Source organism: Rhinatrema bivittatum, chromosome 13, assembly GCF_901001135.1.
Source record: "Rhinatrema bivittatum chromosome 13, aRhiBiv1.1, whole genome shotgun sequence".
NCBI classification, from domain to species: domain Eukaryota; kingdom Metazoa; phylum Chordata; class Amphibia; order Gymnophiona; family Rhinatrematidae; genus Rhinatrema; species Rhinatrema bivittatum.
Genome location: NC_042627.1, coordinates 60,136,797 through 60,153,529, shown reverse-complemented (window position 1 = coordinate 60,153,529; position 16,733 = coordinate 60,136,797). Strand labels below are relative to the sequence as shown.

The following is a 16,733-nucleotide window of genomic DNA, read 5'->3' as shown; positions in this document are numbered from 1 at the left end:
CATAAATTCGGTCAAGCTTGTTGTATGAATATATTACTGTACCCCACTTAGAACTTTGGATATTTGCAGGCTATAAATGTTTAAAAAAATTAATAAAACTAAAAAGTGACAATTTTAAGACAACATTCTTTAGTTGATAAATCCCTTCTGAATTTGTCAGCAACACGAAAATGATTATACATTTTGTATGACAATGAATAGCTGGATCACTAAATTGGTGTTCTGTAACTCATAAGTGTTCTAAAATGGAAAATTACCTGAGAATTTGAGGTGACTGAGTTGTTTACTTTGATTTTATACTTTTAAACTTTGTCCTTTGTCTTTCTGCTCACATTGTGTTATAATATTTTTCTTATTTTGAGACGTGTGTTATAATTTGGATAATTGTTTGCTTGATTATGAAATAACTCTTCAAATCTGTTTTTCCTTTCCATTATTGGTTTTTCTTAGATTACATGTAATGAACCTTGTCAATAGCAGGTTCAAATACTTCCCTGAGGGCATGTAGTGTTAGACCCCCTAGAAGTTATTTTTTTCTGGAGGTAGCTGCTTGGCTTGCAACAGAGAATTGCAAGTTCCTTCTCCAGTGGTGATCAGATACCACTTAAGCCCATTGGGAAACCTCTAGCATTCCACAGCATCATGTCTGTCTTTTTTTTTTTTTTTAAATGAATGCTGTAGTTTGTGCCAATCGATTTTTTTTTTCTTTCATATTTCCCCCCAGTTTTAAAGCAGACTTTCACTAATTAGTCTCTAACCAGTGCCTATGGAAGTCAGGGTAGGACTAGTGCTCAGCCTCCAGCTTGTATTAAACAAAGGCATAGACTACATTAAAACAGTTTTATTTATTTGAAGTATATACATATATGCTTTAGATTAAAGTCCCTATGTCTTTGTTTCAGTGGACTTTAGTTATCCATCCTTGGAAGAGCCTCCACCACCTATCCAGAACCAGCCACCTCCTGTAGAACTGAATGAAGAAGATGACATAACAGATAATATGGAGGAAAGAAAATCTTTAAGTGTGCCAACACCGAGTGGACCAGTGACGGCAATAAAGAAATCGGATACTTTTCCTAAAGTTCAACCAAGTTATCCTGTGAAAATCATTCCACAGGTGTGTGTGTATGTGTGGCTGTATTTCCTTCTGCTTATAATTTTGCATAAAAAAAAAATTTGGTCCTACCTGCTAACTTTCATTCTTCCAGCCCAGACATATGGGTTTTGCTTACCTACCAGCAACTGGAGACAGAGAACAACTAGATTGTGGAATTTCTGTATATAGGATCTAGTGCAGCCAGCAGCTCTTCAATATTTCTATAACAAAGCAATAAAATAATCTTTCCAAGCAGGATAGTCAATAACAGTCACTGACTGACACTGAGCTCCCACCAATTGCAGAGCACAACTGTCCAGAACATTAAATATTAACTACTAATATGTGACTGTTTGCCTAACTAAACATTTTTTAATGATTAGGCCGAAGGGTTTCTGGATTGGTCTGGTAGAACTCACAAAGAGAAAATTAGCAGGTAAGATCACATTTTTCCTTTTTGTCCTACCAGACTAGTCTAGACGTATGGAATGCACATAAGCAATCTTCAGACTGGGTAGGCTCCTGCTAAGCCTGCTCTCAAGACCTCTACCCTCAGACAAAATTGTCTCTAGCCTGCACATCTAAGCATTAATGTCTGGCAAAGAGTGCAAGGAAGACCAAGGTGCCACCTTGCAAATTTACTGCAGCAGAATTATGTAACAGTCTGCACAAGAAATCTATGGAGTCTTAGAAAAATGAGCCCTGAGCTCTTTGGGAATTACAAGCCCTTTGGAGATGGGGGTTAATCTTATTGCCAGCTTGAGCCATCTAGGTATTGTCCATTTTGAAGTGATCTCACTTTTCCTATAACTATAAAAAAACCAAACAAAGGATCTGACCTTCTAAATGCATTCATAATCTTAGTTATCATAGAAAACTCCTACACACATCTAAAGGCAGTTCTTTGAGTTCTCCATGTCTTTTTTTTTTTGTGTGTTTTTTTGTTTTGTTTTTTTTACTGAAGACATAAGAACATAAGAACATAAGAAATTGCCATGCTGGGTCAGACCAAGGGTCCATCAAGCCCAGCATCCTGTTTCCAACAGAGGCCAAACCAGGCCACAAGAACCTGGCAATTACCCAAACACCTAGAAGATCCCATGCTACTGATGCAATTAATAGCAGTGACTATTCCCTAAGTAAACTTGATTAATAGCAGTTAATGGACTTCTCTTCCAAGAACTTATCCAAACCTTTTTTGAACCCAGCTACACTAACTGCACTAACCACATCCTCTGGCAACAAATTCAAGAGATTTATTGTGCGTTGAGTGAAAAAGAATTTTCTCCGATTAGTCTTAAATGTGCTACTTGCTAACTTCATGGAATGCCCCCTAGTCCTTCTATTATTCAAAAGTGTAAATAACCGAGTCACATCTACTCGTTCAAGACCTCTCATGATCTTAAAGACCTCTATGATATCCCCCCTCAGCCGTCTCTTCTCCAAGCTGAACAGCCCTAACCTCTTCAGCCTTTCCTCATAGGGGAGCTGTTCCATCCCCTTTATCATTTTGGTTGCCCTTCTCTGTACCTTCTCCATTGCAACTATATCTTTTTTGAGATACGGCGACCAGAATTGTACACAGTATTCAAGGTGTGGTCTCACCATGGAGCGATATAGAGGTATTATGACATTTTCCGTTTTATTAACCATTCCCTTCCTAATAATTCCTAACATTTTATTTGCTTTTTTGACTGCTGCAGCACACTGAGCTGACGATTTCAATGTATTATCTACTATGACGCCTAGATCTCTTTCTTGGGTGGTAGCTCCTAATATGGAACCTAACATCGTGTAACTACAGCTAGGGTTATTTTTCCCTATATGCAACACCTTGCACTTGTCCACATTAAATTTCATCTGCCATTTGGATGCCCAATCTTCCAGTCTTGCAAGGTCCTCCTGTAATGTATCACAGTCTGCTTGTGATTTAACTACTCTGAATAATTTTGTATCATCTGCAAATTTGATAACGTCACTCATCGTATTCCTTTCCAGATCATTGATATATATATTGAAAAGCACCGGTCCAAGTACAGATCCCTGAGGCACTCCACTGTTTACCCTTTTCCACTGAGAAAATTGACCATTTAGTCCTACTCTCTGTTTCCTGTCTTTTAACCAGTTTGTAATCCACGAAAGGACATCGCCTCCTATCCCATGACTTTTTAGTTTTCGTAGAAGCCTCTCATGAGGGACTTTGTCAAACGCCTTCTGAAAATCCAAATACACTACATCTACCGGTTCACCTTTATCCACATGTTTATTAACCCCTTCAAAAAAATGAAGCAGGTTTGTTAGGCAAGACTTCCCTTGGGTAAATCCATGTTGACTGTGTCCCATTAAATCATGTCTTTCTATATGCTCTACAATTTTGATCTTGAGGATAGTTTCCACTATTTTTCCCGGCACTGAAGTTAGGCTCGCTGGTCTATAGTTACCCAGATCACCCCTGGAGCCTTTTTTAAATATTGGGGTTACATTGGCCACCCTCCAGTCTTCAGGTACAATGGATGATTTTAATGATAGGTTACAAATTTTAACTAATAGGTCAGAAATTTCATTTTTGAGTTCCTTTAGTACCCTGGGATGCATACCATCCGGTCCAGGTGACTTGCTACTCTTTAGTTTGTCAATCTGGCCTACTACATCTTCCAGGTTGACAGTGATTTCGTTCAGTTCGTCTGACTCATCACCCCTGAAAACCAACTCCGGAACTGGTATCTCCCCAACATCCTCACTAGTAAACACGGAAGCAAAGAATTCATTTAGTCTTTCTGCAATGGCCTTATCTTCCCTAAGAGCCCCTTTAACCCCTCGGTCATCTAATGGTCCAACCGACTCCCTCACAGGTTTCTTGCTTTGGATATATTTAAAAAAGTTTTTATTATGAGTTTTTGCCTCTATGGCCAACTTCATTTCAAATTCTCTCTTCGCTTGTTTTATCAATGTTTTACACTTAACTTGACAATGCTTATGTTTTATCCTATTTTCTTCAGATGGATCTTTCTTCCAATTTTTGAAGGATGATTTTTTGGCTAAAATAGCCTCTTTCACCTCACCTTTTAACCATGACGGTAATCGTTTTGCCTTCCTTCCACCTTTCTTAATGCGTGGAATACATATGGACTGCGCCTCTAGGATTGTATTTTTAAACAATGTCCAAGCCTGTTGAACACTTTTAACCTTTGCAGCTGCACCTTTCAGTTTTTTTCTGACTATTTTCCTCATTTTATCAAAGTTTCCCTTTTGAAAGTTTAGTGTTAGAGCTGCAGATTTACTTATTGTCCCCCTACCAGTTATTAGTTTAAATTTGATCATGTTATGATCACTGTTGCCAAGTGGCCCCACCACCGTTACCTCTCTCACCAAATCCTGTGTTCCACTAAGAATTAAATCTAAAATAGCTCCCTCTCTTGTTGGTTCCTGAACCAATTGCTCCATGAAACAATCATTTATTACATCCAGGAACTTTATATCTCTAGCAAGTCCTGATGTTACATTTACCCAGTCAATATTGGGGTAATTGAAATCTCCCATTATTATTGCACTGCCAAATTGGTTTGCTTCCCTGATTTCTCTTAGCATTTCATCATCTGTCTGACCATTTTGTCCAGGTGGACGGTAGTATACTCCTATCACTATACTCTTACCCAACACACATGGGATTTCTACCCATATAGATTCTACTGAGCATTTAGTCTCTTGTATGATCTTTAGCCTGTTGGACTCTATACCCTCCCGGACATAAAGTGCCACACCCCCACCAAGTTGATCCTCCCTATCATTGCGATATAATTTGTACCCTGATATAGCACTGTCCCATTGGTTATCCTCCTTCCACCAAGTTTCTGTGATGCCAATTATGTCAATCTCATCATTTGCTGCTATACACTCTAACTCTCCCATCTTACTTCTTAGACTTCTGGCATTGGCATATAGACATTTCAAAGTGTGTTTTTTGTTTGTTTTAACAACCTGCTTTTCAGTTGTTTGGGATAATTCGGAAATCATTAGTTTTGGTGATTTTTTACATATAGGCATATGGACTATATTTGCTTTTAATGGAACCTCTCTGTTGGGATGCCCTAACTCTCCTGTTTCATTAGTATCCTTCAAGGATACATTTCTCCGAACCATGCACTGCTGAGTGACTGTCGGCTTTCCCCTTTGTTCTAGTTTAAAAGCTGCTCTATCTCCTTTTTGAAAGTTAGTGCCAGCAGCTTGGTTCCACTCTGGTTAAGGTGGAGCCCATCCTTTCGGAAAAGTCTCCCCTTTCCCCAAAAGTTTCCCCAGTTCCTTACAAAGCTGAATCCCTCTTCCCTACACCATTGTCTCATCCACGCATTGAAACTCTGGAGCTCTGCCTGCCTCTGGGGTCCTGCACGTGGAACAGGAAGCATTTCAGAGAATGCCACCCTGGAGGTTCTGGATTTTAGCTTCCTACCTAATATCCTAAATTTGGCTTCCAGAACCTCTCTCCCACACTTTCCTATGTCGTTGGTGCCCACATGTACCACGACAGCCGGCTCCTCCCCAGCACTGTCTATAATCCTATCTAGGTGGCGCGTGAGGTCTGCCACCTTCGCACCAGGCAGGCAAGTTACCAGGCGGTCCTCACGTCCACCAGCCACCCTGCTATCTACATTTCTAATAATTGAATCGCCAACTATGATGGCAGGCCTAACCCTTCCCTCCTGGGAGACTTGTCCTCGGTGCGAGAGGACAATACATCACCTGGAGAGCAGGTCCTTGCTACAGGATCACTTCCTGCTACACCAGGGTGATGTTCTCCTACTGGGAGACCTTTCTGATCCAAGGCAGCACTAGGGCTGCCAGACTGGATTTGGGACTTGACTACTATGTCCCTGAAGGTCTCGTCAATGTACCTCTCTGTCTCCCTCAGCTCCTCCAAGTCTGCTACTCTAGCCTCCAGAGATCGGACTCGTTCCCTGAGAGCCAGGAGCTCTTTGCACCGGGTGCACACATACAATCTCTCACGGCAGGTAAAAAATCATACATGTGACACTCAATGCAAAGACTGGAAAGCCTCCCTCTTGTTGCTGGACTGCTGCCTTCATCTTAGTTTTATTGAGTTCCTAGTTAAGTTTAAGATACTAAGGGAGTTGGAATGAGAGTAGTTTAAATTTACAGGTGAATTTACTAATTAATCAGCTAGTTTCCTACAAGGGGATGATTAAACTTTCAGTAAGGGCTGGTACAATAGTATGATTTAGATAAGACCCTGATTGATTTTTGATGAAAAACTGTCGCGTGCCTAAAAATCAAGGGTTGAGTGGGTGGGAAAGACAGATACTGGAATTAACTATCTCTGGCTTGCTTATTACCTCAGACACACACAAACTCTAAAGAATATATCCCTTAATTTCACCTTTCACCAACTTTTATAAGCCTAGCACAATACAACCTGCAGAAATTCCTGCTTCCCTTTTAAGCTTTTTTTTTATATGGAAGGAGGGGAGAGGCAACCCGACTTCTCTGCTTTCTTCTTTCCCGAGCAGGTGGGTCAGTATCAGCTAGGGGCTGCCAGCCTCCTGCTTGACCCTACTCCACTGAAGGTATGACTTCAGCCTAACCCTATAAGAGCAGTTTCTCCCAGTATATTTTAATGCTGCAAGGGTTTGCTCGCTTACCATCTGCTGGAGACAGAAAATACTGGAATGCTGATGGCTGCATGAGGCCATATATAGGGGAGTTCAGGGTCTAGTTCTCAGTTTCCATTTGTTGGTAGGTGAGCAAAACCCATCTGTCTGGCCTTATCTGTTGGGGCAAAATGGACAAAAAGGAAAGAAAATCAAAGTTTTTTTATCCATTAGCAATACAGTAGTTAAGGTTTAGGAACCAACACTTATGGAATAAATATTTGTTCATCTATTGGGTTAAATTATTTTTTTAATTAATATTTTAAATTACATAAACTGAAGCTTTAATGGTTGATAAAATCTGGGAATCTAAAGAGAAATTTGCAGAAATTTTAATATCTAAACTTTGGTGCTGCTTGCAAAGCTTTAAGAAGGTTCAAGGCCACTGAAAACTAGTTTTTGTTCCTTAAAAGCTGGCCAAGAATGTCTTGAAATTCAGGCCTATCTATTAGCTTATGCCATTAGCTTATCTTTTTCTTAGACAGAATATTTATTTTACTATATTCACAATTCAGAAAACATTTTTATGCACACTATTTGAAACCAGAATGAGAATACATTTAACGTCAGGCACTGTCAACTTATTTAGCTCTTGAATTTTGTTGATGTATCTGGTTTTATTTGGAATTGTCATTTTAGATTTTTATAGTTTTACATTTACCTATATGTACATTTTTGTTAGTGAGAAACCAGACTATCAAAGGGAACAAGTGAGAAAAACAAAACACGCAATTTTCACTATAGATTACTCAGTTTCTCAACAAAAAGAAGAAAGACCTTAGCTTTTTAAGCATTGGTAGCCACCAATTGCTATATTTTCAATCATTGGTCAGAATAATAGTGTCAAAATTATAGTGTCCAACAAACTAAGGGGCCGATGCAATATTTGTGCACAGATAACGGGCACTCAGTGTTGAGCACCCGTTTTTCCTAACTCGCCCAGCCACCTCTTCTGGGTGCATGATGCAATATTTAAATTAAGGGTCACGCAAAAAAGGAGATGCTAGGGAAAATCTGTGTCCCTAGCACTGCCTCAGCATTGGGCACACAGGAGAGGTGGCTGTCAAGCAGGTTGGGGAAACTGACGCTCAATCTACGAGCATCTATTTTCTCCCGCTCCCGGCATAGACATGCACAGGATACACGCCTGGACGTTGTATCTTCTGTGTGTCTATTGGGTTTTCAAAACTATTTTTTTTTCAACTAAATCTGCTTTATTTGATTCTCCTACTTAATATCGCTGCAATACTATTAGGCGGAATCGCAGGAAGGATTTTTCTTTTTTTTTTTTTTTTTTTTCCAATACAACCTTGAGCGTGGCATACCTTTACAGTAGACCCAGGCTGGCATAAAATTTGCCACGTTGCAATGGGCACATTGGCTGCACGGGAAATTTTTTGCAATATGGGAATTAGCTAATAGTCTCATCTACATTGACTTTACATGTGATGAGTGCTATTAGCTACATGGTGATTTGAACTTGCTAATTCCCGTATTGCATTGGGGGTTATGGATGTGTGTCAAATCGCACGCGCTAGCCTCTGCACTCAGTATTTCATCGGGCCCTAAATGATATTGTTATTTAGCATAGCTTAGAAATTCGCTGCTAAATGTCCCATAGTGCAGAGATCAACAATACACGTGCGTACCCTCTGTTCCAGATACAACCTATATAATCAACCAGAGGAGCTAGGCAAACTATTATGCCCAAAATGTTTTATTTATACATAATAATTTAAATGCTTCATTTACATATTTTAAACACAGGTCCCACTATGTAACCCACAATACACTTTACATTACATTAAAAAATTACCTCAATCATACTCTACCCTCCATTCACACCATTCATACTATCACACCACATAAAAACCATAAAATACAGTGCACTTGTGAACTAAATGCTGATACATATCACATATTAAGTATATGTTGACAAATATTATCATACATCAAGAATGCCAGATTTTGAACCTTAAACATTTATTTTTAAACACTTGAATATTGTCTTGTGCAGAGATACATTGCAAGCATTCTGTAAAGATATTTTATAGGTTCAAAAGATCAGAAAGTGCCGTGGCCAGCATTTTTGTTAATGGCCATATGCTTTAGTTTTTAAGTTTCCTCTTCTGACATTGTACTTGTATTTTGAATGTGTCACAATGATGTTAACACAAGTTTCTAGGGTCAGATAGCAAAGCTGCTCTTGATTTACATTGAATTGTAATGATGGAGGTAGTAACTAGGATTTTTCCATGTTCTCAAATTAAATAATTTGTTGCATTGATGATTTTAAAGTTGTTTAAAAATGTTCTTTCCCTGTACGTACCCGGATCAGTCCAGACCGTGGGTTGAGCCAAATTGTTCTTTCTGAATTCGCATGTTCCCTTCCTGTGAACTAGTTCAGCGTGATGTAAGAGGTTCTCGCCATACTGCAGAGCTAAACTTTAATGGCCTTACTTTGTTAAAAGATAAATAGGAGACATTGTGGAGTAATTTCTAACAGTAGCATAACCACCCGCAAGTTTATGCAGCCTAAGTCACACTAATTTTCAACTTACACATGTGAGTTCACTTTGAAAATTATTTATCAAAACTATGTGCATACAGATACTCCTTCTATTTGGAGTGTAGTTTTGCTGAGAATTTTTACACACGCAATACTTTCGAATCAAAAGTATGTCCATATGTCCCACACCTGCCCAGACTCCACCCCCTGGATTGCCTCTTCCCTATACATATAAAAGTGCACAAATATTGGTCATGCAGTTTTCTAAAGGGCCATTTCTGCAGGTAAAGCACTACTTGATCTGCAGAAATCCCTTTGAAAATTACCTTCTGAAATAGAAAATCAGGTAGTACATGGGAGTCGACCCTGTTTTACGTTTTGCTGCTGTGACAGAATATAAAAAATTCTGCCAGCAACAGGAAGAGACGTTAGAAGAACATCCGTGAATGTTACTTTTTTACTTTAAAATTAGCCACTGTAGGCTGAGAGAGAGGCTCCTTGTGAATTAAGGTAGCAGAGCTTAGAGGTTTGGGGGTAAACTCTTGGAGGTAAAATCCATAAATAGTTATTAGCTAGGTAGACTTGGGAAAGCCATCTCTTAAAGCTAGGAGTGAGCAACAAAATCTAGAGCTACTTTTTGGGATCTACTGGGTACTTGTGACTAAAACTGGCCACTGTTGGAGGCGATGCTGGGCTGGATGGACTCCTTATCTTATAGATAGCACTAAAATAAGTGCCATATACACTTATAAGTACAACATTGTAAATTAAGTTCTAAAAAAAATTGTAGGCCCTCTAATGTTGCCGGAAGCCTCAGAGGGCGTGCTTGGCTCCTTGTCATTAGGTGCGTCACCAATGAGGGATCAAAATCTTGGCCTACACCAAGTCCCAAATTATGGAGGGAAAAAAATCTTTCATTAAAAAATTGTTTCCTCCTTCAGAGAATAACTGTTTTATATTTGCGGGCATTTGCCTATGGGCATGCAGGGCGCCAGGGGTTAGACTTCAGATTGCAGCCAGCAGAGGAGAAGGTCAATGCAAATAAGGGCTTTCTAGGGCTGTTTATGGTGGAAAAAAAAAATGTGATTCTTTATTGGCATTTTGACTGTTGGTTATATGTTCTTGTACTTGCAATACTTGACATGCATTGCTATTTCTGATAATGTAAAAATTGACTCTGGTTTTGCATCTTATACTGTTTTCTGTAAATTCTTACATTTTTTGGTACAGGTGGATCGTACTAAAAAGCCTGCAATTAAAATTGCTAATGATAAAGCTGTAAATGTTGAAAATCTAGCCTCTGATAATCGACCAGTTCAGAATGGCAAAATTACTGTTCCAGATCGCTCAACAAAGCCAAAATTTATTAGTCAGTCAGAGGAAGAAAAGAAATGGGCATTAGAGAAAAGCAAACAAGAAAAAGAATTTTTAGAAAAGCAAGAAGAAAAGAGAGAAAAACTTAAACAGGAAATAGAAGAACAGAAGGCAAGAGACGAACAGACAGACAGAGAAGAAAAAGAATGCAGAGAAAAACAGGCAAAAGAAGAAGCCCAGAGGAGAGATGATCAGCCCAAACGAAGACTGGAAGAAAGGGAGAAGGAAGACCAAGAACTGGAGAGCAAAAGGAAAATTAGAATAGAAAATGAAATGAAAAAAGTTGATCTAGAGAGAAAATCTAAAGAAGACAAAGAAAATGGATCTCAGACACCAGAAGTATCAAGAAAGTCTTTGGGAGAGACAGAAGGAATGGCAGTTAAAGGTTCAGACAAAGTAAGTAATGTAATTAAATATATTTTGTTATTGTAACAACTTATCCAGCTAACATTTTTGGGATATTTAGTGGTGCTGCTGAATATACACCCAATTAGCTTAAAGATAGCCAGATAACTTTATCCAGCTAACTTTAGGACCGCTCTACGGCACGACTATAGAGTTAGCCAGCTAACTGGGTCATTTAACTGTTTGTTAAATAGAGCAACATGCGGCTCCTAACATCAAATGTGGTAAAGTAATGCACAGCAGTGTGAGTTTTAATGCCGGAAATAACTACACCTTTTTTCTGGGCATTGTGCCCGCGTTAGCGACCAAAAAGATTTTTATCTCACAGGCTGGTTCGAGAGAGAGAGAGAGGGACTCTGTAGACACCAATATTAGGGATGTGCAGAAGAGGCGGATTCGTCCGATTCGGTATTCGTTGGGTCCCAAATGCATTGCATTCATTCAGTGGGGGACCCAATCCATTGATACGTTTTATTTGTTTTCCAATTCCCATTAAAGTCGATGGGGGAAGTATTTGCAGCCTATTTTTGGCTGCAGAATTGGGGTTTTCTTATCAATTCTGGTGAAACTTCTGGGGAGCAATCATCAGAACGAGAAAAGAGCTCCAAGGTTCTTAGACTGTGGCAAAGTGGCATGAATAGCCTAAGGCACTTCAAAGGGGTACCAGGAGTGGCAAGAGTGCTTTAACAGAGGTGCAAAGCAGTAGTGAGAGTGTCAAAAACACACCACAGCTTCAAAAGAGTGCACAGAGAACAGATGCATGAACCCTCGAAGGCAGCACGACAGGCAAACTGGCAAGACAAGTGGCATCAACATCTACAGCACAATGAAGGGGGAACATAGCAAGCAGAAAGACTGGCACCAACACACTGAGGAACCATGATAGTGGCAAGAACACCACAAGGCGTTGAGTGAGTCATCTGGTGTATGGCAGCAAGGCAGAGTGGCAGAAAGCTGATAGGGGCAAGACAGGCTGGCAGAGTGGAGGTAGTCTGGTCCCTGTGGTTTTGATAGGAGCAAGACAGCTGGCCCCAGGGAGAGTTCCCTTTCCTTTGAGTGGGAAAGGGCTCCCTAGAATGGGTTCGCCCCTAGAGTGGGGTGTTTCCATTGGTGTCTAGTGAGCTCTCGCTGGTCTTTTAAAATCTGGTGGACGTAGCAGATATACAAACGATAATTTTCAAGGCCAAGACGGAGTAGGGTGCTTGTGAACAGCGGTTCAACATGGGTCAGAGGGTAGATACAGGCTGGCTACACCCAGGGAGAGTTCCCTTTCCTTTGAGCAAGGAAGGGCTCCCTGGAATGGGTTGGCCCCTAGAGTGGAGCACGAGCCTTCAAAGCGTGGCGACATGGAGCAGGGTGCCATGTGAACAGCAGTTCACCATGGGTCAACTGGTGCTAAGAGAGAGGCTGCTACACCCGGGGAGAGTTCCCTTTCCTTTGAGCAGGAAATGGCTCCCTTGGAATGGGTTGGCCCCTAGAGTGTATAATGGTACAAATTGTTAGTATTTAAGCATGTGCAAACAGATCATGACTTCATGAGCAAGATGGAGGAGGTTCTCTGCTCTGCCCTGAAACTAAAAGAAAATTGTTTGTTTTATTTAATGATCCATGCTGTGAAGGATTAGTATGTTGAATTGCTGGAGACTGAGGTTTCCCTTTGCAACGAGGGTTCAGCCGTTAGGACCAAAAGAAGCGCTGATGTCATCTCCCGCCCAAATCTACAGTATCGACCTATGTTGACTTTGTACCCGACAGTGCCTCTGTAAACTATGGGACAGAGGATGAACTAGAGTGCAACTACCACCTTTTCTATAGTACTAGAAGAATCATTAATGTTGGCACCTAAGAAAGATTTAGGGAACATGGCCCCCATATTATGGAGGTCATGAAAACAATTGAGCATATGAAATACGCATTCGCAAGCTCCAAACATCTTAAGTCAGCTTTTTATGTTCGTACATTCCAAATGTGGACGGACAGGCACAACAATCGAGGACAAAGGTCGAGCCCTTTTAGGGACATAAAACCTGGTTGGACAGGCACAGCATTAGGTCAAACTTTCATAGGGTCATAAGGTCTGGACGGACAGGCACAGCATTCGAGGTCAAACCCTTGTAGAGACGTACAGCCTGGATGGGCAGGCACAGCATTTGAGGATAGAGGTCAGGCCCTCGTAGGGGCGTAAAGCCTGGACAAACAGGCACAGTATTCGAGGATACAGGTCAAGCCCTTGTAGGGACATAAGGCTTGGATGGACAGGCCTGGATGGACAGGCACAGCATTAGAGGATTTCCTTTGTGCAGGTATGTTGTGGTTTGGTCTGTCACTTCTTCTTGAACTGGTTCACTGCCAGAAGAAAATGGCATCTTTTTCATTTCTGAACGGTAATTCAATAGAGGATGCTTTTAGAGCAATAGAGACTGCCATTTGTGAAGCAATAACTGAGCTGGAGATTTTTTGTGAATACTCAGAAGCTATTAACTGTACTTATGCACTTCAGCACTGAAATTAGAAATACCAGAACAAAACTCAGACCGGCACAGTGTTTGAGGTCAGGCCCTTGTAGGGACGTACAGTCTGGACAGTGGCCAGACAGGCACAGTGTTTCAGGTCAGGTATATGTGCTGAGATTATCTGGAGCATAGGAGGCAGTTGGAGCTGCTGCAAGGCTTTCAATTGCTTTTATTCATCTTGCCATTCACAGGGAAAATTTGGAAACCCACGCAAAGGCAGGTTTACTTTCAAAATCACTAGCATTTCCATCAACTCTGGTGCCAGCCTTGAGCGGTGAGGGCTCATGATATCCCCTGTCATTGAAAATACACATTCTCTGGGCGCACTGGTTGGTGGACATGACAGATATCGCTGAGCCACTTTGGCTAGGTGTGGCCAGACAGTGGACTTGTGTGCCGAATATGCCAGCGGATTTGTCTGCATGTCTTCTGTGGGCTCTGAGAGATACCGTGTCACTGACAGTTGTACTGGTGTCTCCTTTGCTTGGGTGGGCTGAGAGTCACTAATGCCAGCTGCTTTCTCTCTAGCCCGTAGCACAAAAGATGAATCTTTATGGGCAACATGCCTTTGGCGTACTGAAGTGGAGGAGGAGGAGGTACTAACTGTCGCTGAAAGAGTGCTGCTCCTGCTTGGGCTAGCACAACTCTCTGAAGTGTCCGCTGTTTCCTCCTCTGCTTTACGTCTAATCTGTCTCTGCCTATGGCGCTCCTGTTTACGGACTTTTGATAACAGGTCCTTCACCAATAAGAGACAATCGTACTGTAGGGCGAGTTTCCCTTTCACACGGGGATCGCAGACTGTGGCGAGCATGTATGTGTCTGTTAAAGGCCTTAATCTCTCTTGCACCTGCTGCTGCAAAACGTCCAGACAATGCAGCACCTCAGCTGTCATTCCCTCTTCCTGTTTAAAGGCTTCCAAATTTTCATCCAGGAAATTAACAATAGGGATGATGTCAGCCAAGGTGGCACTTCTGGAACTCAGCTCCTCCGTGGCATCCTTGAAGGGCTGCAGGATTTTTACCAGCTGACTCGTGACTAACTAATCATGATGTCCTAGGGGATTATGCACACCTATGTCCATTGAACCAGAAAATTCATGAAAGGGTGTCTGCAGCTCCACTAACCTCTGCAGCATCATATAGGTGGAATTCCACCGGGTGGCAATGTCTTGAATGAGATGCTTGTGAGACATCTCCAAATCAGTCTGCTTTTGTCTGAGAACCTGCCCCGCCTTCACACTTCTGTGGAAGTGCCCGGCTATGTCCCTGCACTTGTGTATTACGTCCTGCAGGTATCCATTCTCTTGGTGCTTGGACTCCAACCCTGACTTCACTACCAGGTGCAGATTGTATGCAAAACATCAGATGTTCTGAAAGCCCCCGTCAGTTATTGCCTTTACCATGTTTGCACCATTGTCTGTGGCAACGAACCCTGGCTGAGGATTCCTGTCTCGCTGGTGTAGTTGCCAGCCCTCCAGCATCTCTCTGATGCATGCTAGAATATTGGCTGCGGTATGGGCCTGGTCCGTCAGGTGGGTGTGCAGTAAAGCCCACCTCCACCCTGATACTTGTTCACTAATAGAGCTGCTGCCTGCCCCTGCCTCAGCCAGATCCCACCAGGGTGCTGTCAGGGAGAGGTAAGAGTGTGCAGCATTCATGGCGGTCCAGATATCGCAGGTGAAATGCACACTCCCCTCTGTCTTAGCTAGCAGCACTTGGATGCGACTGCCACACTGCTTGTACAGGCTGGGGATGACCTTTCTGCTAAATGTGGTTCTGGAGGGGACTTTGTAATTTGGAAGTACGACCTTCAGAAAATGCTTGAAACCCACATTCTCCACTATCTGCAATGGCTGGTCATCAAGGACAATCATTTCCCTAATGCTCCTGGTTACAACTTTTGAGGCTACCTGCCTCCTACCCTGGGATAGAGTTACCGCACTCCACCCCGTTTCCTCCATGGTGGGTTGTCACTTTTGCCACATGTCAGGGGGTTGCTGGCCTGCCACCTGACTGCTAGAAGGGGCTGAGGGTGTGGGGTGACTCTGCTCCTTTTCAACCACTTTACGCTGCTTGGAAGGGGTCCCCTGACTGGTACTGCCACCATCCCCAGATGGCAGTACTGTTGTTGGGTGTTGCCTCTTCATATGATGCGTCATGCCAAAATTAGATGTCCCATTTGCTTGCCTCTGCTAATAGCCCTGCCACCGAAATTACACCAAGCAAAACGCGGGTCCTCCGTCACTTTAAAGTGGCTCCAGATTGCAGATGTCTTTCGTGATCATCCCTTCTGTGTAGCCTTGGGGGTGGATGCTGGCACTGGAGCTGAAGTAGTGGGTGCACCCTGAGAAGCAATGCCAGGGGCATCAGTCGCACTCTGTGCCTGCGCTGACTGCTCTTCCTCATCAATTTCATCTCTCCCCTGCTGCACTGAAGTGGAGGCTAAGACAGGACTAACGAATCCTCCTAAAACTTCGTCAGCTATTATTACTTCCGTTTCTGATGAGAATCCCACACAAGATTCTTAATCGGAAACAGAAGCAAACCGTGCCTGCGCTACATTGTCAACACTAAGTCGAAACTGCTGTCCCGCTGCTGCTTTTGGGTGTTGACATTTTGTCTTACATGACTCAGCCTCCCCTTCCCTCACCTCCAAAACTACAGGGCCAGAAACAGGTGGTGGCGATGCATCATGTTTAGATTTCATTTTTTTCCGGATGGAGCTGCCTGCCCCTCCAAAGAGTTTAGATTGCAACAGGTCCCTTTTTAACTTTAATGGGGGACTGGCACTAGTGCCTTTTGAAGTGCCTCCTCTGCCAGTCCTGATCACTCGACCATATCTAGCTTTTCCTGACATTATGGATTTAATGTCATTGCCTACTAGGGATTTCAATTAAAAGAATTATTTCCAAAAGAGGTCCACTGGGGATTTGGCTTCACAGACCACTGCTGTCCCAATATACTTGAGTCTGCAAAACTGGCTGCCCACAGGCACAGTGCCTTGATTTTATTTATTTATTTATTTATTTATTTATTTTATTTTATATACCGGCAACCGTTTGCACATCGTGCCGGTTTACAAGTAACTTATAACAAGGAATATATAGGCGAGGCCTTTACAAAGAACAATATGTAACACAGTAACAAAGCAGATAACTAAATAACTTGGGGAAG

At 42.0% G+C, this 16,733-nt stretch overlaps 1 protein-coding gene across 4 annotated transcripts in view; it reads left to right on the top strand.

The window, feature by feature from the left end:
- USP8 (ubiquitin specific peptidase 8) overlaps positions 1 to 16,733 on the top strand; it is a 92,657-nt gene that overhangs the window by 46,322 nt on the left and 29,602 nt on the right. For all 4 annotated transcript variants that reach the window (XM_029575703.1, XM_029575701.1, XM_029575702.1 and 1 more), the window contains exons 10-11: positions 903 to 1,117; positions 10,499 to 11,038. In XM_029575703.1, coding sequence (XP_029431563.1) covers positions 903 to 1,117; positions 10,499 to 11,038 — 755 coding nt within the window. The remainder of the gene's footprint in view (positions 1 to 902; positions 1,118 to 10,498; positions 11,039 to 16,733) is intronic.